This window comes from Erythrolamprus reginae, chromosome 10 (assembly GCF_031021105.1).
Source record: "Erythrolamprus reginae isolate rEryReg1 chromosome 10, rEryReg1.hap1, whole genome shotgun sequence".
NCBI classification, from domain to species: Eukaryota; Metazoa; Chordata; class Lepidosauria; order Squamata; family Dipsadidae; genus Erythrolamprus; species Erythrolamprus reginae.
Window position 1 is genome coordinate 36,441,350 of NC_091959.1, and position 24,829 is coordinate 36,466,178.

The 24,829-nt window shown below is 43.1% G+C and overlaps 1 protein-coding gene across 5 annotated transcripts in view; it reads right to left on the bottom strand.

The window, feature by feature from the left end:
* LOC139173059 (transmembrane protein 132D-like) overlaps window positions 1-24,829 on the bottom strand; it is a 504,596-nt gene that overhangs the window by 12,575 nt on the left and 467,192 nt on the right. For all 5 annotated transcript variants that reach the window (XM_070762526.1, XM_070762529.1, XM_070762530.1 and 2 more), the window contains 2 exons: window positions 1,990-2,195; window positions 528-801 (listed from right to left, as the gene is read on the bottom strand). In XM_070762526.1, the coding sequence (XP_070618627.1) occupies window positions 528-801; window positions 1,990-2,195 (480 nt within the window). The remainder of the gene's footprint in view (window positions 1-527; window positions 802-1,989; window positions 2,196-24,829) is intronic.

The window sequence follows — 24,829 nt, forward strand, 5'->3', positions numbered from 1 at the left end:
CTCTCTCTTGCTTTCTTTCTCTCTCTCTTTCTTTCTCTCTCCCCTATCGCGGCACACCTGACCATGTGCTGCGGCACACTGGTTGAAAAACTCTGCTCCAAAGCACCCAAAGGCAGGAAAAGAGGAAATGGGTAGAAACTCAATCAAGGAGAGAAGCAACCTACAACTAAGGAGGAATTTTCTAACAAGTGAGGACAATTAATGAGTGGAATGACTAGCTCCAGAGGATGGGCGCTCAAACACTGGAGCTTGGACAGAGCTTGGACAGAGCTTGGACAGCCATTTGTCTGAAATGGTAATGTTTGAGAGGGGGGTTGGACTAGAAAACCTCCAAGGGTCCCTCCCAACTCTTCGGTTATTCTGTTATTCAGTTGGATGGATTTTGCGCTTAATGAAACGTCCTAATTCATGTGCCCTGTAGTGCCTTGAGCAACATGCTGCCTTTCTATCTCATTTGTGAACATCTCTAGAGTTTCCAGTTAGAGGATGAAGGATATGAATCTAGAAAGGAACCAGTCTTTGCTCACCTGTATGGTAGTCATTCCTAACTCCTGCCCCATTAGCACCTGTCCATCTTGCAACTTGGCAATCCTTGGCTCTTCCACTTGCATGAAATTCTTTACCAGGTCAGTGATGTCCACTTGCCAGTCAGAGCCCAGCAGGTAAGTAGTTTGGCCACCAGAGTCCGAGGGCTCAGCTACAAACTGGGTAAGTACTCGCACGGTTGCATGTTGGTATTGGAGAGTACAACCTCTCCCCTTCCTCTCGTCTTCCTCTTCATCATTGCTGTCTCTAACTGGCCTGTGAAGAGATTCAAGGCAGATGGCCAAGCCAACCTGTCAGGGCTGTCTCCATTCGAAACCCAAGAAAGAAAACCACCACCACCCAACTCCATTAAGAAAAGGTTGGAAGGACTTAAGCATAAAACGTATCAGGAAAGACTTCATGAACTCAATCTGTATAGTCTGGAGGACAGAAGGAAAAGGGGGGACATGATTGAAACATTTAAATATGTTAAAGGGTTAAATAAGGTCCAGGAGGGAAGTGTTTTCAATAGGAACGTGAACACAAGAACAAGGGGGCACAATCTGAAGTTAGTTGGGGGAAAGATCAAAAGCGACGTGAGAAAGTATTATTTCACTGAAAGAGTAGTAGACGCTTGGAACAAACTTCCAGCAGACGTGGTGGGTCAATCCACAGTAACTGAATTTAAACATGCCTGGGATAAACATATATCCATCCTAAGATAAAAAACAAGATATAAGGGCAGACTAGATGGACCGTGGGGTCTTTTTCTGCCGTCAATCTTCTATGTTTCTATGTTCTTCTACTGAGTTTGAAATGATAGCAGCGAAAGCAAGGCAAGATCTGATTTAAAAGGTGTGAAAGTTACAGGTCGAATGTTTTCCCCAAAACACTCCCCCAGGGGTCCCAGGTTGAATGTCCAATACACATCCTGCATAATGTCACATGAAGCTCATCACATGAGACTTTGATGTCACGGAGACTACTTCCTGGGCGGTCGAATCAGGGAGGAAGGAGTCTCCGTGACGTCAAAGCCCCGCCCCCAGAATCCCTTCGTGGGATTCCCTACCTCCTTTTGCTTGCAGCGCCACTGCGGCGTCCTTTTCTGTAAAAATAAAAAGAAGCAAAAAGGAGGTTGGGGATTCCCCACCTCCTTGTTTATTTTTACAGAAAAGGACGCCGCAGCGGTGCTGCTGCTGTTTGGGTTCGGGTAAAGTTCGGGTGAGTTCGCCGAACCTGAACTTCATTGGGTTCGCCCAACACTATTGTTCACGCTTATTAGCAACCTGGGTAGGCAGCAGCCGATTTCACACAACAGAGAAATGGAAAAAGATGGTTGGGTAGCTTGAGGACCATGGTGTGAATGAAGCCAATCAGACGTTTTCAGGAAAGTATGGAAGAGGAAACCAGGCCATGGCAATGGTTTGACGAGACCTCAGCTAGAGAGGTCCCGAGGGATCTCACCTCTTGTTAGAAACAATGGGGATCCTCCAGCCCTTGATCTGATTTAACTCTGTGTCAGAGACTTCAATCTGGAGTGGGAGGCGGGGAATCCACACGGTCAATTCCAGAGGGCTGTTCAGATGCTGGTATGTAAAATGGACCACTGCGTTCACTTTGCCTTTCATTTCCTTCCCGTTGACAAATACGTAGTCGCATCTTTCCGACACCTGAAAGGAGAAAGGGAGAAAAGAGAGAACAATTTTAAAGAAAAAGAATAATAGTGTAATAGAAGAAGAGAGTTGGAAGGGACCTTGGAGGTCCCCTTGCTCAAGCAGGAGACCCTATACCTGTGTTGGTGAACCTATGGCACATGTGCCACAGGGGGTGGCACCCATAGCCATTTTGTAGGGCACATGAGGTATTGCCCTATGTCAGCTCCAGCGCGCTGGCCAGCTGATTTTCAGCCTTGGGGGAGGTCGGTTCACCCTCTGGATCCTTCAGGGAACCTTCCCTGAAACCCTGGACTGCAAAAAAAATTCTCCCATTCGAAAAAACAACTTCCGGTTTACCCATTGTGCTGTTTTTCACACTCCGGGGCTTCAGGAAGCTTCCCTGAATTCTCTGGAGTGCAAAAAACAACACAACAGGCAACCCGGAAGCCTGTTTTTCCGAACTTCTGATTTGGCAGTTTTTTCACCATCCCAGGCTTCAGTGCAGCCTGTGGATGGGGGAGATTGTACGCATGTGTAGGGGCAGTGCGGGGGGGGGGGGGGGGTTCCGCATGCGTGGGGGGGACACGAAGGTTTGTAGGCATGTGCACGCATGTTAGCATACTGTTAGCATATAGCATGGAAAAGGGGGATGGGCTGTTGAGAGAGAGCTAATTTGTATACTGGCATGGGGTCAGTCTTGGCAGTTGGAAGACAGAATTCTTGGGGATTCGTGTGCTGACTGTTGGTGAATCTGCATCATAGGGAGCATATGTATAGAGAAATATAGTTATACTGTCAAGTTGTTTATTTGTGTAAATATGAAACCAGTTCCATGAGAAAAGAAGGAATAAAAGCGTAAGATTTATATTGGAGTCATTGTATCTGTATCACGGTTCTGCTATGAAGAGTCTCTGCGGCATGAAGTGAAGAACATCACTTATAACCATAATTAACATAGAAATCCAGCACATACCCACACACTCACTTTTGGCATGTGAACCAAAATGAAGGTGGAAATGAAGATGCGTGCACAGCTCCAGCTGATTGGTGGCTGTCACTTCCTGGATTACTGGGCACGGCTCGGCTCTCCTTTCCCCACCTGCTGCTGCTGCATCTGTGCTCCTTGCTTTTTTCCTCTTTCCTCCTTCTTGGACTTGGACAAGCTTCCCTCTCTCCTGCCCGGCTCCCCTCCAGCCTCACGTGGCCACCTCCCGCCTGAGGTGCAAGAAGAAGGCCTGGGTGGAAGCGGCGCTGGCAGCATTTATACTTCTGGCAGCCCCCCGTTTGCCTAGCTACCCCGCCTGAGGCGGGGTGTGTGTGTGACCCAGGAAGGAGAGCGTGGGAAACACGAAGCAAATTGTCACCCCAGCGAGCTACACCGGTAAGGTTGTAAGTCGAGGACTTAACAGTTCACTTGAACGATGATGATCGTTCAAGCCACTCCCACCTGGTCACATGGCTGGCAAGCCACTCCTACCCAGTCACATGACCATTAATCCACACCCACAAAATACGCCACACCCACAGTGAGGCAGTAAAACTTTTGGCTGCCCATTACTGTTTCAGACAAATGGTTGTTCAATCTCTTCTTGAAAGCTCCTAGTATTTGCGCATTCACAACGTCTGGAGGCCACACGTTCCACTGTTGCTCTCACTGTGAGGAAATGTCACCTTAGTTCTAGGTTGCTTCTCTTCTTGATTAGTTTCCACTCATTGTCCTGTCTTCAGGTGCTTTGGCAAGTAAATTGACCCTCTCTTCTTTGTGGCAACCCCTCAAACACTGGAACACTACTGTCATGTAGTTCTTCTTTTCACTAGATTGACCATACCCAACTCTTGCAACATTTCTCCCTACGTTTTTGTCTCCAGCTCTTTAATCCATCTTGATTGCTGTTCTTGGCAAAGTCTCCACCTTGATTAGTGTCCATCCATTGCTTCTTGCCCTACCCTCAGGCGCTTTGGAGAACGCATAGACCCCACATTTCCTTGTGACAGCCCCTTTGTGGCAACCTCTGTCAAGGTTGCCTCATTCTTTGCCCTTCCTTCCCAATGTCAGTTCAATTATGACTTGGCTATTAATAAGTTTGGTTGTTCATATCTATCATTTCCTGGGGCCTTTTTGTCCACCTGCCAGCAAAGATGACACACCCCTCAGTTAAACACCCCAGGAGCACATATGCATATCCAATAATTTATTAACTCCCATTTTACAGCCGCAATGATTTGAAGGCACGATCTATTAAAGGTCTCAGCCGCTTCACTCTTTCTGGGTTTTTAAAAAAAATCTTCATCCATTAACAACTGGATCCCCCCCCCCTCTTGCGTGCTCCATTATGCTCCGTACAGTTCATATTTCTGACTTTGGAATAGGCGTGATTTTCCCCCTACATGAATTTAAGACCCCCCTTTTTTTCCCTTTTTCTGTTTAAATGCAGATCAGATCTAAATCTTATTGAAACATCACAATCTGCAGCGGGCATAATTTATGGCTTTCCCCCTGCTCTCTCTCTCTTTCTCTCTCTTCCTTCCAGCCTACCAGGCTGAAAAAGGAAATTTATGCATAGATCCTTGGCTTGTTATTAACTGCAGAAATCTGGTTCGATAAAATTCTTGGACTTTTTTGGGGGGGTGGTGGTACAATATTAGCTTTTATTCATTCCAGAGGATTCTCCCTAGCCTCAGTACACACCGCTGCTTACTTCTCATTTTGGAGAGAGGGAAAATTCCACACTAGGTTTTCCTTAGAAGTGTGGACAGTCGCAAAAGATTATTGTGCAGCTAACGCCCGAATTACAAACTGACTAGCATCACTAAGCCAGCTCATTAATTCCCATCAATGTAACCCAACCACCCTGGGGAATTTCAAGAACAGGGTTTTTTTCCCTCCCCTTTGGAGGGCAAAACGCAAAAGCTATTTTAAATTTATTACCAAGGCTTAATTGTATGGCTTTTGGTGGCTTAACAGAAGTAATGCAATAATACAAATGGCTTAACATAAGCTTTGGCTATCTCTTCCTTCTCTCCCTTTTTTCTTTCATGGGTCATGAGAGTTCTCAGCTTAATACTTAATACTTGGTTTATTTTAAATAGGCTTGGTTGTATTGCAGGATGTTGTTTTCGGCAGGCGCGGTTGTTGGGTGCGGTTTATCCCAGTGTGTCAATATTTGTTTACCGTGTTGGCATTCCAGGTTTTATTCAGTTGTTTTTGTACCTGCTGGCACCTCCTAAAGAGTGGCACACTTTAATAAGAACATGGATTATGATGATGGTCATGACAGCAAAAGCACTTATTAGACTTGCTAGACACTCTGCAGTCTGCATTGGTTGCCGATCAGTTTCCGGTCACAATTCAAAGTGTTGGTTATGACCTATAAAGCCCTTCATGGCACCGGACCAGATTATCTCAGGGACCGCCTTCTGCTGCACGAATCCCAGCGACCAGTTAGGTCCCACAGAGTTGGCCTTCTCCGGGTCCCGTCGACTAAACAATGTCGTCTGGCGGGACCCAGGGGAAGAGCCTTCTCTGTGGCGGCCCCGGCCCTCTGGAACCAACTCCCCCCAGAGATTAGAATTTCCCCCACCCTCCTTGCCTTTCGTAAGCTTCTTAAAACCCACCTCTGCCGCTAGGCATGGGGGAACTGAGATGCTCTTTCCCCCTAGGCCTTTACAATTTTATGCATGGTATGTTTGGTTTTATAATAAGGGTTTTTAACTGTTTTAATATTGGATTGTTTATATGCTGTTTTTATTACTGTTGCTAGCCGCCCCGAGGCTACGGAGAGGGGCGGCATACAAATCCAATCAATCAATCAATCAATCAATCAATCAATCAATCAATAGATCGATCAATTGATCGATCAATCAATTGATCGATCGATCGATCAATCAATCAATCAATCATAAATAAATAAATAAATAAATGCCACTTCATAGGGCCTTACAGCCCTCTATAAGTGGTTTACAAAGTCAGCCTACTGCCCCCAACAAGTTGGATCCTCACTACTTGACCTCGGAAGGATGAAAGTCTGAGTCAAACTTGAGCCAGTTAGGATCAAACTGCTGACAGAGGACAGAGGGAGGAAGGAAGGAAGAAAAGAAGGAAGGAAGAATGGAAACGCAAAAGGAAGCGCAAAGCAATAGAAATAGCACTTTTATACCACTTCATAGTGCTTTACAGCCCTTTCTAAGTTGTTTATTAGAGTCGGCTTCTTGCCCCCAACAATATGGGCCCTCATTTTATTGACCTCAGAAGGATGGAAGGCAGTGTCGACCTTGATCCAGTCAGGATCAAACTGCTGGCAGTGGACGGAGTGAGTGAGTAAGTGAATGAGTGAGGGAGGGAATGAAGAAAGAAGGTAGGAAGGTAGGAAGAAAGGAAGGAAGGAAGGAAGAAAGAAAGGAAGGAAGAAAGGTAGGAAGAAAGAAAGGAAGGAAGGAAGAAAGAAAGGAAGGAAGAAAGAAAGAAAGGAAGGAAGAAAGGAAGAAAGAAAGAAAAGAAGGAAGGAAGGAAGGAGAAAAGAGAAACAGCAATAGCCCTATAATACAGTGATTTACAGCCCTCTCTAAACAGTTTATTAGAGTTGGCCTCTTGTCCCCAACAATCTGGGTCCTCATTTTACTGACCTTGGAAGGATGGAAGGCTGAATCAACCTTGAACCTGGTGAGATTCAAACTGCAAACCACTGGAAGCTGGCAGTCAGGGAAAGTAGCCTGCAGTACAACATTCTAACCACTGTGCCACCTTGGCTCGATGTGGTGCTAAATCACAACAGAATACAATTCCGATCCTAGTCAATGCATTGAAACAAATACAGTGGTCCCACTCAGTAAAACAAGCCTATCAGCTAAGCCTCATTTCTGAAAATGCTCAACGTTGCTCGACGGCATGCTCCATAAAAATTCAGGTCCAGAGCATTGTTGTGTGTTTGTGTTTATGTGTGTGTCAGTGTGGGTGAACTTCTCTCCACTCCTGCCACCTTCTTGCATGCCTCCGCACACACACAACACACAGTGGCCTGTGGAAGTCAATTTAATTGGGAAGCATCAGGGCAGAAGAGGTGAGAAACTGCCACTCACCCAGCCTGTAAAAATCAGAGCGACAAAAGTATCACTATGAATTATGGATGGCAGGACAGATGTGGATGAAGGAGACGGATGCTGCATTCAAGGCAGGCAACAGCACAGGGTTTGGGAAAATACTGCAGAGAAGCAGCATCTGTCATTGTCTAGTTAGACATAAGGTAACTGAACATGAGAAAAAAATGTGTTGGATGATACATCTTAGCAACCCACAACATCTGCTTGGGGACTTTGTGCTCCTCTCTGAAAGTTGTCACCCACCGAGCCAGATTGGTGTCTTGTCTAGCCTTTCCCTAAACTGGTCCTGTGCAGGACCTTGGACAGCGGCCAGTGACTGTGTCAAGATGCTGGTTTTACCCTTCGCCCAAACAATGATCTCACAAACCTATAAAATAATACTATGGATCATTGATAAAAGGATGAACAAACCCAAACCCACAAAACTCAAACCTTAACCCAAGTTTAAAAAACTAAAACTTTTATCTATATAGATAGTAAAGATCTTAAAAGCTGTAATCGGGTCAACAGATAAGTTGACACTATTTACGACATTTGATAAATTCATAGATGAATTATTTCTTCTTTCTTTCTTTCTTCTTTTTAATTTTTCTTCTTTTCTCTTTCTCCCCCTTTTCTCTTTTTCTTTGTCTCTCTTTAGCTTTTCTTCTTTATTTTCTTCCCTTATGTAAGTGTGTATTTTATTTTATAACTGCATACTCTAAATTCATATACATTTGTACTAATATTTACATAGTCCTTTTGCTTTCTGTATCCCCTCCCCCATTTATCTTCAATAAAGATTATATTTTATTAAAAGAAAAGATGCTGTCCCAAGGTGTTTTTTCAAGAGGCAACTGGATTTTTTTTTAATACCCACAGAAGCTAAAAGATATTGGATAGTGTTGTGGTTCAGCCTGAGGCTGCTCAGGGCCCGGCTGTGTCTCTGCTGGCTCTATGCCCAGGGGAGGATGACACCGAAGAGGAGGGGGCTGAACAGTCGGACGGGAGAGAGGAAAATCAGGAATGGGATGAAGGAGAGGGGGGGGGCCCTCTCCCCAGTCAGTAGTTTGGAGTCATTAGGTGATGACGCACAAGCCATCATTGACATGCGACAGAGACGGTCAGATCAAAGAAAGGAGCAATTAAAGAAGTATTATCAGCACTGAATTAGGAACAGCTGGGTTTGGGTGTGGTCCTCCTTAGCAGGGTTTAAAAGGCAGGCAAGCCCTTGAAACCATGTGGAGTGTTATCAGTGTGGAGTTGCGTTATCCTGTCTTGTTTCTCGGTGTCTCTGTTCCTGGCTTGTGGCCCAGCAGCTTTGGAAGACCCGTGGGAGGTGTAGTTCTGCTATCTACAGCCTCGGCTTGGCAGCAAGAATTCTGTATTGCTGCATGGACTTTTGCCTTCGTGGATATATCTGAAGATACAGCATTTTTCCTGTTTGTAAGGACATTTTCTGTTACCTGTGTTTTTCTTGAATTTTATAAAACTTCCTTTGCCTTTTACCAGTGTGTCTGGCTTCTCTTTTTGGGTTGGTATTGGCTTCTGGAGTGACCCAGACAGAACAGATAGTAATTCAGATATTGATTGAGAAGATTTTGAAGCAGAATATTGACTTAAAACTAAAAATATTTCTACTACGTATTTTGCCTAATAAATTTAAATAAAGGAGAAATAAATGTAATTGTTCATATATTAACTGCAGCTAGAATGGTCTATGCACAGAATTGGAAATTGATTAGAATACCAACAGATAGACTAGCATTGAGGAAGATTATGGATTGTGCTGAATTGAATAGACTTACAATGAAAATGAAAGATATAGAAGATATAGAGTTTTGTAAAATTTGGGGAAAATTTTATGAATGGACTGAAAAGGAAAATGGATAAACATATGAGTATTTTGAAAGCGATTTAAAAGAATTAGAAATAAGTTTGTAAAAGCCTGGATGACAAAAAGAGAAATGGTGGCAGTATCTGATAAACTATGTAACAAAGGAATTAAGATTTAGGAATATGAATATTAGAAATTGGAGAAATGTATATTTTGAATTACTGTTCTTTTCCCCCTTTTCTTTATTTTATTTTAGATTAAGTTAGTCTTTCTTTTGATTTTAGATATAATTTAGCTGTTGGACTATGAATTTATCATATGACACTTTTAGATATATACACCATTAGACATTGATGTATGTATGTATTTTAAAAAATGATTGTGATGATACACGTTTTTCCATTTATGTATGTTTTTAAAGTGCAAAAAAATAAAAATCTTATAACCCCCCCCCCCCCCCAAAAGAATATCCACTTGCCTCTTGAGAAAACATCTTTGGGACAAGCTGGTTGGAAGCCTGGTGAGCTCCCCAAACTTGCTTTGTGCCTTCTACGTAGCTTTCTCTCTCTTTAGATCAGGGGTGTCAAACTCAAGGCCTGTAGGCTCGATCAAGCCCACCAGGTGTTTAAATCTGACTTACAGGGCCGGCCTGAAAATAGCAAAGGACAGACCCATGGTGCTTCTGCCAACCAAAACAGGGCACGGGAAAACAAAAAGAAAAAAAAAGGAAAGATGAAAAGAGAGTTAGGAAGGAAAAATAAGGAAAGGGGAAAGAAAGGAGAAGGGAGAATGAAGAGGGAAGGAAAAAGAAGAAAAGGGAGGGAAGGAGGAAGGAAGGAAAGAAGGAAGGAAGGAAAGAAGAAGGGAGAATGAAGGAAGGAAAAAGAAGAAAAGGGAGGAAAGAAGGAAGGAAGGAAAGGAGGGAGGGAGGGAAGGAAGGAAGGAAAGAAGAAGGGAGAATGAAGAAGAAATGAAAAAGAAGAAAAGGGAGGAAGGAAGGAAGGGAGGGAGGGAGGGAGAGAGGGAGGGAAGGGATGGAAGGAAAGAAGGAAGGAAGGAAGGAAAGAAGAAGGGAGAATGAAGAAGGAAGGGAAAACAAGAAAAGGGAGGAAAGAAGGAAGGAAGGAAGGAAAGGAGGGAGGGAAGGAAGGAAGGGAAGGAAGGGAAGGAAGGGAGGGAGGGAAGGGAGGGAAGGAAGGGAAGGGAAGGAAGGAAAGAAAGAAGGGAGAATGAAGAAGGAAGGAAAAAGAAGAAAAGGAAGACAAGGAAGGAAGGAAGGAAGGAAGGAAGGAAGGAAGGAAGGAAAGAGATTAAAGTGAGGGTAGGTCTCAGGTAGCATTAGTACTTGGCCACCACATGTGCCCCTGACACGAGTCCCATGTCACGCCCATCCTCCAGCACTTCAAGGTCAAGCACAACCCTGTTGCGGCCTTCCGTGAAATCAAGTTTGACAGCCTTACTTTAGAGAGTGGGGATGTTAAACCCCGCGGAGGAACGGAGGCCAAGTGATTCTTCTTCATCCATCACCCTCGATCCGTGGACTGCTTACTGTGTCCCTGCTTAAGCCTCAGCCTCGTTTTGGGGACAATGCCAGCTCTGCCATGCATTGGCAAGCAGCCTGTAGGAAGAGACCCAGTTGCATGCCTAAAAGACTCCACACGTTCAGCAAACCGTCATTGCTAAGAGATTAGTTTGGGGGACGCTCTTGATTCTGGGTCTCCTGAGAGAAAACTGCCGAGGAGAAAGATGCTGCTTCCATCAGTTAACCCTGGATTTCAGAAAGGGTTTAGTGTGCTGGGACTTTAATCATCCTGCTTGGCTCTTGAGGTCATCCTTTCCCGGCACAAGCTCCTTCTGCATCCATAATGTAGACTCTGGGAGCAATTCTTCCTGCCTCTCTCTCTCTCTCTCTCTGGCAGGCTTACAAGAGAAAAAGAGAGCTTGATTTAATGGGACACTTGGCAATTACAATCCATGAGTAGAAGCAGTTGTATTTTTTGTTCAGGTGGACTAGTCAAGCTTTGGTTTCTGGCTGGGCTGGACCTTGGAGGGAGAGGCATCCGAGCCCATTCAATCTTCTTAAAGGTTTGGCCCAAAGGACAATGCTGTTGAAGCTCCTTTGCTAACTTTTCGAAGATCAATGGTTCTCAAACTTTTTAATGCCGCGACCCCTTAATACAGTTCTTCGTGTTGTGTTGACCCCCCCAACCATAAGTCTAGCGCCAATTCTCCCAACAGAGCTTTAAGCTGATGGGCAGGAAGGTCAGAGGGACACCTCCACTGTAAACACCTGATTGGTCGGATTGTAAAAATATGTTCCAAGGTGCCAGAATACAAGCTTTAGTTCCTAACACCATGGGAAATTTGTCTTTTTCCAAGATCTTAGGCGACCACTGCGAAATGGTCGTTCCACCCCCAAAGGGGTCCGGACCCCTTTGTTGAGAACCTCTGCTGAAGGTAACCCCCCCCCCAGCATTTTGACACCATTACTGGACACCGTCCAAGGACATCATTCAAGGATCTATAGCAGCACCCACAATCTTTTGGGCACCAGGGATTGGTTCTGCGGAGAGAGGCTTTTCCGTGGACCGGAAGTGGCATGGTTTCGTGTGCTGCCTGCATCCCACGGACGAGGCTTCACCTGTTTGCGTAGACTGATTTCTGGCATTTTGTGGCCCAGTGTCAGTCTGTGGACGCCAGGTTGCGAAACTTCATCTGTCTGGAACCCATACCACATCTCGGACATCAACACCCTCGAAAATGTCCAAAGATACTTCACTAGAAGAGCCCTTCACTCCTCCACTCGAAACAGAATATCCTACGAAAATAGACTAACAATACTGGGTCTAGAAAGCTTAGAACTACGTCGCCTAAAACATGATCTAAGTATTGCCCACAATGACTACCTGTCAATGACTACTTCAGCTTCAATCGCAACAACACAAGAGCACACAACAGATTCAAACTTAATATTAACCGCTCCAAAATTGACTGTAAAAAATATGACTTCAGCAATCGAGTTGTCGAAGCGTGGAACTCATTACCTGACTCAGTAATGTCAACCCCTAACCACCAACATTTTTCCCTTAGACTATCCACGATTGACCTCTCCAGGTTCATAAGAGGCCAGTAAGGGGCATGCATAAGTGCACCAGTGTGCCTTCCATCCCCTGTCCAATTGTCTCTCCTTTATCTCCTTTATCTTTTCTTCCTTCCATATATCTTCTCCTCTATTTTTATATCTTTTCTTCAATCCTTTTCTTTATATATATTACTACTTGTCTATTCTCTTCTATGTGTATTGGACAAAATAAATAAATAAAAATAAATAAATAAAATAAAAGCCACACAAGTCTACGGAGAGGGGCGGCATACAAATCTAATAAATAATAATAATAATAATAATAATAATAATAATAATAATAATAATAATAATAATATAGCAAATGGTTCCAGTTATCAATCATGTCTCCTTCTCCAGAACTTCATCCCATTCTGTAGCCTCAATTTTCAAACTTGGTCTTTACAGAATCAGCCTCTTGCCCCCAACAATCTGGTTCCTCATTTGACCCACCTCGGAAGGATGGAAGGCTGAGTCAATCTTGAGCCGGTAGTGAGATTTGAACTGCTGAACTACAGCTAGCAGTTAGATAAAGTAGCCTGCAGTACCACACTCTAACCACTGTGCCCCACCCCGGCTCTTATCCCTTTGATTAATCTTTATATCCTTCTACTCTGTTTATTGTACAATAATGATATAATAATAATAATAATAATAATAATAATAATAATAATAATAATTTAATAATAGTTTATTAGATTTGTATGCTGCCCCTCTCCATAGACCCAGAGCAGCTCACAACAAAATAATAACAGTATAACAAATCTAATATTAAAAACATCTAAAAACCCAACATGAAAACCATACAACACAATCATACCATGCATAAACTATATAAGCCTGGGGATATTCTAGTTCCCCCATGCCTGGCGACAAAGGTGGGTCTTTAGCAACTTATGAAAGGCAAGGAGGGTGGGGGCGGTTCTAATCTCTGGGGGGGAGTTGATTCCAGAGGGCCGGGGCCGCCACAGAGAAGGCTCTTCCCCTGGGTCCCGCCAGCTGACACTTTTTAGTTGACGGGACCCGGAGAAGGCCAACTCTGTGGGACTTTATCAGTTATGATACTAGAATTCCATGTTTGATATTTCTTAGCCTTTTCTTACTGTATCCTTGCTTCTATACCTTCTTGAAATTCAACTTTCCTAACCTACGCATCAAATTTCTATATTTTGGTATTGTCTTATGGCTGTAGCAAAGTTAATTGATTTGATTTGATGGCAGGATATTGTTCTGCTGGTACTTATCAGCAGCTGGCAGCTGGTGCTCCTTTATTATAATAGAGAAGGTTGAGAATATGTAGCCGTCAAGGCTCCTAACCGCCAGCCGTCAAGATCTCTGTGTCTCTTCCCATCTGCTTTTAAAACTGAATGAATTAATGGCCATCACCCCAGCTGACCAGAGTGAATGCCATACCTTTAACTTCACTGAATTCACTGATCCTGAATTCCCATCCACCCACCCACCCCTAACCCAGTGTCAAATAAGAGACAGAAAAACCCAACCCTGGCAATCAATGGGGTGACAGATGTCGCAGCCAGATCGCCCTCACATTAAAATCCTAAATATCCATATCACAGTCAAATACATTATCGTTTAGCAATCTTGTTACTCCTTGTTATTCTTTTGTTAAAATATTAGATATAATATAATTAGAAATTAACACGGTCAAGATTTTTATAAATAGTTGGAAAGCTGTAGTAGCAATGCCAACAAGTAGGTTGGCAAACTTATAAAAATCGTTTGTGTTTAAGTTAGTTTTACATTTGTATAGGTTTGTTTTTAGTTTATGTCTTTATTGTGAATTCTTTTTGTTGTTCTGTATTTGTTTTGAGGTTTTTAATGATTATTTATTTATTTATTTAATTTAATTTGATTTGATTTGATTTGTATGCCGCCCCTCTCCGAAGACTCGGGGCGGCTAACAGCAATAACAAGACAGCATACAATAATAATCCAATACTAAGAACAATTAAAAACCCATTATTATAAAAACCAAACATACATACAGACATACCATGCATAAAACTGTAAGGACCTAGGGGGAAAGAGTATCTCAATTCCCCCCTGCGTGGCGGCAGACGTGGGTTTTAAGTAGCTTACAAAAGGCAAGGAGGGTGGGGGCAATTCTAATTTCTGGGGGAGTTGGTTCTAGAGGGCTGGGGCTGCCACAGAGAAGGCTCTTCCCCTGGGTCCCGCCAAGTGGCATTGTTTGGTTGACGGGACCCGGAGAAGACCCACTCTGTGGGACCTAACTGGTCGCTGGGATTCATGCAGCAGAAGGCGGTCCCTGAGATAATCTGGTCCGGTGCCATGAAGGGCTTTATAGGTCATAACCAACACTTTGAATTGTGACCGGAAACTGATCGACAACCAATGTAGACTGAGGAGTGTTGGTGTAACATGGGCATATTTGGCATATGTTAATAATTAATAAAGATATTTTTTTATAAAAAGAGAGAGAAAAATTCATAAATTTGTTGTGGCGACTCAGATAGCTGAATAAACCGGCTCAGAGATTCATCAATATGGACAGACGTTTTAGCGGAGATCCGTTGACTCTCTTTTCTTCCAATGCAAATTTTCATTGGATCAGAGGGGGGTTCTTTGGATCGGTTCTTAGAACTGGTAGCGCTGTTGGTGGGAGGCTCCGCCCACCCACCCACCTAGGATGCTTCTGCCCTTATGCAGAAGCATCACGTATGTGTGCAAGAGTACACACAAACTGGTATTAAAGAAGTTTTAGAATCCACTACTACCTTGGATACCTTCTTGGACAGCGGAAGTGAAAGAAACTAGAGTTTACTCCCAAACAGTTTTTATTAGGAATTAGTAAGAAACAATATGATTAAAAAAACCTTAATTTCTAATAATAGATCGTTGTGGTTAGCTCTGGCCCAGCTCCTGCCCCAAGGACTGTGGATGTGGGGGAGACATCCACATGCTGCAGGCCTGTTTTGCCCCCGGTGGAATCTGCTGATGAAGGCTCCTCTGACCAAGAAGACATGAGTGACAGGGAGGAGGAGAGTGTGGCAGATAGCTCAGAAGGAGATCAATTATCTAGCTCCTCCTTGGATTCAGAACAAGAGTTAATGATACAGCCACGCATGCGGAGAGCGATGCATAGGCAACAACAACTGAGAGATTATTATCAAAGAAAATGAGGCTACCTGTGGTTGGGTGGGGCTGGGGTAATTAGTGAGGCCTCTATAAATAGCAGCCTGGGGGTTTGGCCATTGTGGAGGATTATCTGATCGTTGTGTTTCGTGACTGCTTTACTGACTTTGACTTTTTGTGTGCTGATTTTCCCCCACTTTGAAACTAAACCAGAGCAAAGTGTGTTTCACTTTGTGAAAGAAGGACTGTGAATTGCCTCACAGCTGCAAACTAAGTATCACAGAACTGATAAGGGACTTGTACAAATTACCAGTTTGTTTGGAGACGAGTGCTCTTTGCTATAGCAAAAGAGGGCTTGGTTTAAGTGAGTTTTCATTATAAAGAACATTGTTTTGAATTTTCAAATGTGTGTGTGTCTGAAATTTGTACCTGTGAATTTTTGGGAGGAGCCTACCAGAGAGCCTGACGAACAATAGATATAGCAGTAGCCCGGATGAGTTACGCACAGTTTTGGAAAAATAGAATAGTACCACCAGAAAACTCAGTCATAGACAAAATATATAAATTTGGGGAAATGAATAGGCTGAAGCTGCAGATTAAAACAACTCAGAATATTATGATACCTGGCAAAGACGGTATGATTGGATGGAAAATAAATTTTAAAAAACTGTGATATAATGTGAAAGTACTGACAAATATAAGAACTATGTAAATATGAATAGCTTGTGCAAACAAAGTAAATTTAAATAGTGACAGTAAGTTACAGAATAGATGTTAATATAAGAGGTCAGTTCTGATCTGTGGAAAATTATTGTGATGTTTTTCCAATTGAAAAATTGAATAAAGGCTTTTTTTTTTTTAAAAAAAGAAAAAACTCAACTCTTCCTCTACATTTTTGAGGCTTAATAGTTTTTCCTTCCTCAGCATTCAAATGGTCCACCTGAGTGATATATGGAGCAGCGGATGCAAACGGACCAAATTCTGGGCGAGCATCCAGGGTGAGTTGTTAATCCTCAAATGCCTCTGGAATGGATGCTCCTGACCAAAGGCTCCATTATCATCTCCAGGTAAAGATGGGACTTAGTGAGAGACCATTAGGGTTTTTTTTATTATTATTGTTTTAATTCTCTTTAAGAGAATCCATACGGAAATAGACTAACAATCCTGGGCCTAGAAAGCCTAGAACTATGGCGCCTAAGACACGATTTGAGTATTGCCCACAAGATCATATGCTGCAACGTCCTACCGGTCAATGACTACTTCAGCTTCAACCGCAACAACACAAGAGCACGCAACAGATTCAAACTTAATACGAACCGCTCCAAAATTGACTGTAAAAAATATGACTTTAACAATCGAGTTGTCGAAGCATGGAACTCATTACCGGACTCAATAGTGTCAACCCCTAACCCCCAACATTTCTCCCTTAGACTCTCCACGATTGACCTCTCCAGGTTCCTAAGAGGCCAGTAAGGGGCATACATAAGTGCACTGGTGTGCCTTTTGTCCCCTGTCCAATTGTCTTTCCTTTCTCTCACTTATCATATATATTTTCTTTCTTTCATATATCCTCTCCTCTAAGTTCACTTTACCCTTATATATATTACTACATGTCTATTTTTCTTCCCATGTATTTGTGTATTGGACAAATGAATAAATAAAAATAAATAAATTCTCTTTCTCTCTCCAGCTTCCTGAGCATAAACCCCAGAAAATATTTCCACCAGAAATATTTCTCGTTTGGCTTGCATTTTTATTAACGGTACGCTTCCCGCTATTGTATGCCCGACCTATTTGGAAGCCAAACCTTTAAAAGTGGAGGGAGAAAGAGAAATAAGGCTTCACTGGCAGTTTGCAGGAATATCAAGGCCGCATCCAATCCCTGCAGCTCCAGATGAGAGGCAGGCTAACTTATTATGGGCAATTATGTTGATTGAGTCTATTTCTAGCCTTCGTGGCTTTGAAGCATGTGGGAGACAGGCTGTTGCGAAAGCAGCCAATGCGGTTGATGAGGAGGAACAGGCCTTTGAGCAACGGTGGAAAGCAGTCAACAGATAATGACCATCAGCGTGAGCAAAATATGTCCCTGAACCATTGGGCAGCACATGATCAAAGCCACTTTGGGTTACCAACGTTCTGATCTCCGTTGCAGCCTTCGGCTAGTTCTACAGGAGAGGCCAACACATCTGAAATAACCTTTCCTTCTCTCTTTTTTTCCCCCCAACAATCCATACAAAATGTTTCCCAACCTTGGCCACTTGAAGATATTTGGACTTCAACTCCCAGAATTCCCCAGCCAGCGAAACAGAATACCCTACGAAAGCAGACTATCAATCCTAGGTCTAGAAAGCTTAGAACTACGTCGCCTAAAACACGATCTAAGTATTGCTCACAAGATCATAGGCTGCAACGTTCTACCTGTCGATGACTACTTCAGCTTCAACCGCAACAACACAAGAGCACGCAACAGATTCAAACTTAATATTAACTGCTCCAAACTTGACTGTAAAAAATATGACTTCAGCAACCGAATTGTTGAAGCGTGGAACTCATTACCTGACTCAGTAGTCTCAACCCCTAACGGCAAACATTTTTCCCTTAGACTATCCACGATTGACCTCTCCAGGTTCCTTAGAGGTCAGTAAGGGGCGTGCATAAGTGCACCAGTGTGCCTTCCGTCCCCTGTCCAATTGTCTCTCCTTATCTCATTTATCTTTTCTTCCTTTCAAATATGTTCACCTACACTTTTATATCTTTTCTTCTATTCTTTTCTTTATTTATATTATTACATATCTTTCTCTTCAATGTGTATTATGTATTGGACAAAATAAATAAATAAATAAATAAATAAAAATAAATAAATATCTTCAAGTGGCCAAAGTTGGGAAACATTGCATTAATGTATCTCCTTTACTGACCATTAAAGTTATGAGTGGGTATGATTGTGTAGTATCCATTGATTTTAAGATAATGGGTTTTAGTTACAGTTTTTACTTATTAGATTTGTCCTGTATTGTTTTATTGTTGTTGTAAGCTGCCCTGTAAGTTTTGTAAGTTTTCGGGGATGAACCCCGATCTCCACCGCCAATCACTCACCATCCTGGCCAAAAACATCCTAATTAGAAGAACAAAGAACAAAGCCCATGTAATTGTGTATCTCGTGTTTTCTTTATTCCTTGACAGACGCGTGGGTAGAGCGCGAGGCACATTTCACAAACAAGTCAAGGTGGCAATAATTTTTTGTTTCTTCCCTACAGGCTTGGGACGATGTGCCAGACGGAACTTTACATCATCAAGAGATGACGTTTCCGCTGAAGCCAGATCAAAACGACTTTGCAAAAAAGCCACAACACACGAATAAAACTCTTTGAGTAGGTGTAAAAAATATTATTTGTAAATGGCCTCTGCTCCCTTTCAACCGGATTTGAAATCCACTTACCTTTCCTACCAATTCGGAAATAATAAAATAATAATAATAATAATAATAATAATAATAATAATAATAATAGGCGGAGAGGGGCGGCATACAAATCTAAATAATAAATAAAATAAATAATAATAATAATAATAATAATATAAGAATAATAACAACAAAACAACAACAAAACAACAACAACAACAATAATAAAGTTGGAAGGGACCTTGGAGATCTTCTAGTTCAACCCCCTGCTTAGGCAGGAAACCCTACACTTTTTCAGACAAACAGTTATCTAACTTCTTAAAAACTTCCAGTGTTGGAGCATTCACAGCTTTTGGAGGCAACTTGTTCCACTGATCAATTGTTGTAACTGTCAGGGAATTTCTCCTTAGTTCTAAGTTGCTTCTCTCCTTGTTTAGTTTCCACCCACTGCTTCTTGTCCTACCCTCTGGTGCTTTAAAGAATAGCCTGACTCCCTTTTCTTTGTGGCAACCCCTGAGATATTGGAAGGCTGCTATCATGCCTCCCCTGGTCCTTCTTTTCATTAAACTAGTCAGGCCCAGTTCCTGCAACCGTTCTTTGTATATTTTAGCCTCCAGTCCCCTAATCATCTTTGTTGCTCTTCTCTGGACTCTTTCTAGAGTCTCAACATGCTTTTTGCATCGTGGCAAATAAAACTGAATGCAGTAATTCCAAGCTTTGCATGCTCGCTTTTTCACCACCACCACCACCACCACCACCGCGCTTTGCTCTGTGCATGCGCAGAAGGATTTGCGCATGCACACAGGGTTAAAAAAAGAAAATGCTGGTGTTTGGGCAGGTGAGCAGAGCCTTGCGTTGTCACCACTACCGGTTCTCTGAACTGCCGGTGGCTGGTGCTACCAGTACACTTGAACTAGGCTCAACTAGTAGCATTTCGGAGAGGGGAGGGGTGGCATACAAATCTAATAAATTATTATTATTATTATTATTATTATTATTATTATTATTATTATTATTATTATTATTTCACTCCGACTTCTACATTGGTTAATCTAGGATCTCTGTTGGGCAAGGACATTCAGATAATTGGTTCTTGGTTTCCCTCCTGAAAATGTTGCGAAGGAAAAGCCACTGAGTTTTATTCCCGCTTCAGAAAAGCAAATTTGATTTTTTTAAAATGCCTTCTTTTTTCTCTAGTGCCAACTGCATTCTACTCAGGCGAGAGCAGGGTGGGCAGCAGGCAGGATGGGGTGGAACGCAGTTCCACTGGCGGAAATGAAGCTGTGTGCCCAGCTCCAGATGACCATCCCACCCTCCCATCCTCCTTCTCGGAAAGTGGCAGCACCGGCAGGGGGCCCTTTTCCTCCCACCTCTTTTCTCAACAGCTGATCAGCACCCATTCACCCAGCTACCCAGCCTGAGACAGGGGGCGACCCAGGAAGGAGAGCGCGGGAAACGCGAAGCAAATTGTCACCCCAGAGAGCGACACTGATGAGGTTGTAAGTCAAGGACTTAACAGTTCACTTGAACGATGATGATCGTTCAAGCCACTCCCATCTGGTCACATGGCCGGAAAGCCACTCCTACCCAGTCACATGACCATCAAGCCACACCCACCCAAGTCTTCGGAGAGGGGCGGCATACAAATCTAAGTAATAAAATAAATAAATAAATAAAGCTACACCCATAGTGTGGCAGTAAAAACTTTGGCTGCCCATTACTGGGCGGGAGTTACACTTACCGGCCACTACCCATATGCTCTCCGGGACCGTTGCAGGCATGTACGCGCAGAGTGGACACATGCGCACCCTCGGCATGAGATTCAGCTTCTGCGCATGCGCAGGATGCTCTCACATGTGAGATTTTGCCTATTTTATTTCTTTGCTTCCGCGCATGCACAGAAGCAAAAAAAGCGCCAAACGTTGGCAAAATCTTACCCGTGACATTGTCCTCGTGCAAGATTTTGCGCGTCTGCACATACGCAGATGCCAACTTTCATGCAAGCATGAGCACCCATGCTTTGGGGTGCAGGAATGTGTACAGACCTTCATTTCCACTACCAGAGCCCCGATCCTAGCCGTACCGTCTGCAATCCATAACTGATCCTCCTGTTCAGGCATAGGTTCCTCCCTGCTTGGACCGGTTTACCCATACTGGTAGTGACCTGCTGATGACATCACAATGATGTCACAGAACCGGACTGGTCAGTGCCGGTCTGTGGGTGCCGCCATATTTTTTTTTTTTCATTTTTAAAATAAAATTCCTTCTGAGCATGCACAGAAGCCAAGTTTCGGTACTGTGCTTGCGGTCTCCATCTTTTTTTCTGTTTAGGGTTTTCCCCCCTGGATTTTTCGTCACTGCGCATGTGTGCGCTCATGAGTTGGGCCCACATGTCAAGGGAGGGAGGGAGCAAACTGTCAGTGAGGTAAGTTGGAATTGACCCCTGCTCCTGGTGCAACGGTCAAGGATTGCCCTGAAGGTTTTCCATCCCTTCTTTCGAATCCTTTCGCTTCTTCTTTCTTTACCGACGGAAGCTAAAAATACTTAAACGTGCATGTTAAAAATAGAAGAAAGATCTAATACAGCAAGATACACATCTAAGCAGAACCATCACAAGAGTAGGTGCCTTATTAAATCCCAAAGAATTGTAGCATTAGAGCAAACTTTGGCTACTCTGCATGAGGTCAGAGAAGATCAAAAAGAGATAAATATTCTGGACTATTATGGCTATCGGTCAGAAAGAGGGATCTTTGATCTTCTCCCCAGGCTGCATAAAAAAAGGCAATTCAGGAACAAGAGAGAAGTGGGCAGTATTTATTTATTTTTTCACAGAGCAAAAAGATATTCTGGCACGAGAATGTTACTAAATTTGCTTTCTGTAAGGGGGAGGACAGAGCATTGAGTGGGAAGTGTGAAAGCTCTCCCGTGACATAAAATGTTGGCTAAGTAACTAGATTATGGCCGTGGGAGTTCGACACAAGGAAGGCTGACTGAGCGCTGAAGAATGGATGCTTTCGAACTGCAAGACGCTTGAGGTTCCCTTGTGTTATGCAGGGCTTCATGTTACGAGCCCCAATTAAGTCAGGAATGTAAATTCAAACACACACGCTGTTGAAAAATAAACAGAAAAGCAGTTTATCCAAAATAAAGCTGTGCACATGCATTTTAAACTGAGCAAATTAGCTCACACACAGATAACAGTTTTGAAAGCTGTGAGAGACAAAATCAAACAGAGCAAATAAGAGCAGCTGTGAGAGCGTCACAGCCAAACCTCTTCAAGTGAGTCTACAAGATCTATTTAGCTGTGAAATATCCCAAAAAGTCTGTGAAAGTCCAGTAACAAAGCAAACACAACGTCTCCTTCTCCAAACGGATAAACTCCCACACGCGCTCTCTGCAATGCTGGTAATTTATCAGCAACCCCATTAGCCTAATTGCCTCAGCCACAGGTGTTCTCCCTTGTCTCCAATGATACCTGCGCAGTTGGTCCCTTCTAGCCATGAGCCTGCGCATTCTGGCATCTATCCACCGATCCGAGTCCGAGTCCGATGACCCACTAATAGGGTCATTAACTAATAGGCTGGCTGCATCCATCTCTCTATCTGATTCTTCTTCTCCCCCACCATCTGACCTTGGCAAGGAATCCTCACTGTTAGAAGCTGATGGAAGTAAGACAAGTCTCTGGGAACCTGAGGATTCTACATCCAAATTCCCCATTGCAGGATCTGGCTCAGAACCAACCACAACACCTTGAATGCAAGATCCAATCAGGTCAATCTTTGGGGCTCAATTGGGGTCGTACGTGGAGGACTATTTGTATCCCTCCCTCCCTCTTCAAACAACAACGTTTAATTACGTGGTCCCATCATCATCGGCATCATTATCATCATTGTCATCATCACAGCAGCAACAACAACAGAGTTGGAAGGGACTTTGGAGGTCTTCTAGTCCAACCCCCTGCTTAGGCAGGAAACCCAACACCATTTCAGACAAATGATTATCCAACATCTTCTTAAAAATCTTCCGGTGTTGGAGCCTTTATAACTTCTGGAGGCAAGCTGTCCCACCAATTAATTGTTCTCACTGTCAGGAAATTGCTTCTCTCCTTGTTTAATTTTCACCCATTGCTTTTTGTTTTACCTTCAGGTGCTTTGGAGAATAGTTTCACTCCTTCTTCTTTGGGGCAGCCTCTGAGATATTGGAAGACTGCTATCATGTCTCTCCTAGTCGTCTTTTCATTAAACTAGACATACCCAGTTCTTCATATGTTTTAGCTTCCGGTCCCCTAACCACCTTGGTTGTGTCCTCAAGGCCTTCCCCTCTGCCCCTAAATTATATATTCATAGGACAATTTGCAACTGACCTAGACTAAAACTGGGAGCCAACTGGCCCTACCTCTTTACTATTGTTCTTTCCCCCCACTTCTCCCCTCTCAATTGTACAGTAAAATCAGGTAGCCTGGCTCCCCCAAAGAGGGTATTTAGTATTCATACAATTTTAAACAGGCTTTATCTAGTCCGAGTAGCGCTGTCTGTGCTTTGTTCAGCCCAAGGGATTCCTCAACAGATGAGGAGGAGATTATTTTCTGTTCCCCTTCCCTGCCCCCCCTCCCTTTCTTCTTCTAACACCTTCAGCTCCTGAATTTCATATCTGGTATTAAATCCCATCTCCCTTTCATGATATATCTTCATGTCAACGCTCCCTCCTATTACAACATTCTCTCCTCCTCTCTTCAATTTCCCCTATTATTCATATTTTATCCAGTAATAACATCTGGGTAGACGGAGGCAGGGGCTGCCACTTCATATTTATGAACTCAAGCACGCTGGGTCCTTATTACCGGATGTTTATGGAAGCCCATGAACAATAATGCAAGAGGAAGAAGTAGAGAAGGGTTCATTCTCTTGTGCTCGGGGTCGTTTCTTCTAATAGTCAACTCAGCTGAAGAGTACTAGCAGGCTTGGGCACAAATCTGGCTCGTGAACAACAAGGCAGAGTTATCCTTTACTGGAGGGAATATGATCAGTTTTACAACAACAACAACAATAAGCATCTTGAAAGACAACTCAATGGTTGGAAAAGAAACAGTGAAGGAAGACTCATTCAGAAAACTTGATTCAGATTAAAAGAGTTGGGAGGGACCTTGTAGGTCATTTATTCCAACCCCCTGCCCAAGCAGGAAGCCCTACACCATTTATTTATTTGTTTGTCCAATGCATAATACATATGGAAGAGAATAGACATGAAGTAATATATATATAAAGATAACATGTAAAAATAGAGGAGAAGATATATGAAAGGAAGAAAGTATATATGATATATGAGTTAAAGGAAAGACAATTGGACAGGGGCCGAAAGGCACACTAGTGCACTTATGTACGCCCCTTACAGACCTCTTAGAAACCTGGAGAGGTCAATCGTGGATAATCTAAGGGAGAAATGTTGGGGGTTAGGGGTTGACACTATTGAGTCCGGTAATGAATTCCACGCTTCGACAACTCGATTGTTAAAGTCATATTTTTTACAGTCAAGTTTGGAGCGGTTCATATTAAGTTTGAATCTGTTGCGTGCTCTTGTGTTGTTGCGGTTGAAGCTGAAGTAGTCATTGACCGGTAGGACGTTGCAGCATATGATTTTGTGGGCAATACTTAAATTGTGTTTTAGGCGCCGTAGTTCTAAGCTTTCTAGACCCAGGATTGTTAGTCTATTTTTGTAGGGTATTCTGTTTCGAGTGGAGGAGTGAAGGGCTCTTCTGTTGAAATATCTTTGGAAGTTTTCAAGGGTGTTGATGTCCGAGATGTGGTATGGGTTCCAGACAGATGAGCTGTATTCAAGGATGGGTCTGGCAAAAGTTTTGTAGGCTCTTGTGAGTAGTGTGATTGCCGGAGCAGAAGCTACATAGGATCAGGTTAACAACTCTAAAAGCCTTTTTGGCGATATTGTTGCAGTGGGCTTTAGCACTTAGGTCATTTGATATTAATATTCCAAGGTCTTTTACTGAGTGTGGGTTGGCTGTGAGAATTTGTTTATTCAGTTTATATATGAGGTTAGGATTCTTTTTGCCGATGTGGAGCATTTGTTGGTTGATATTTGAAGTTACC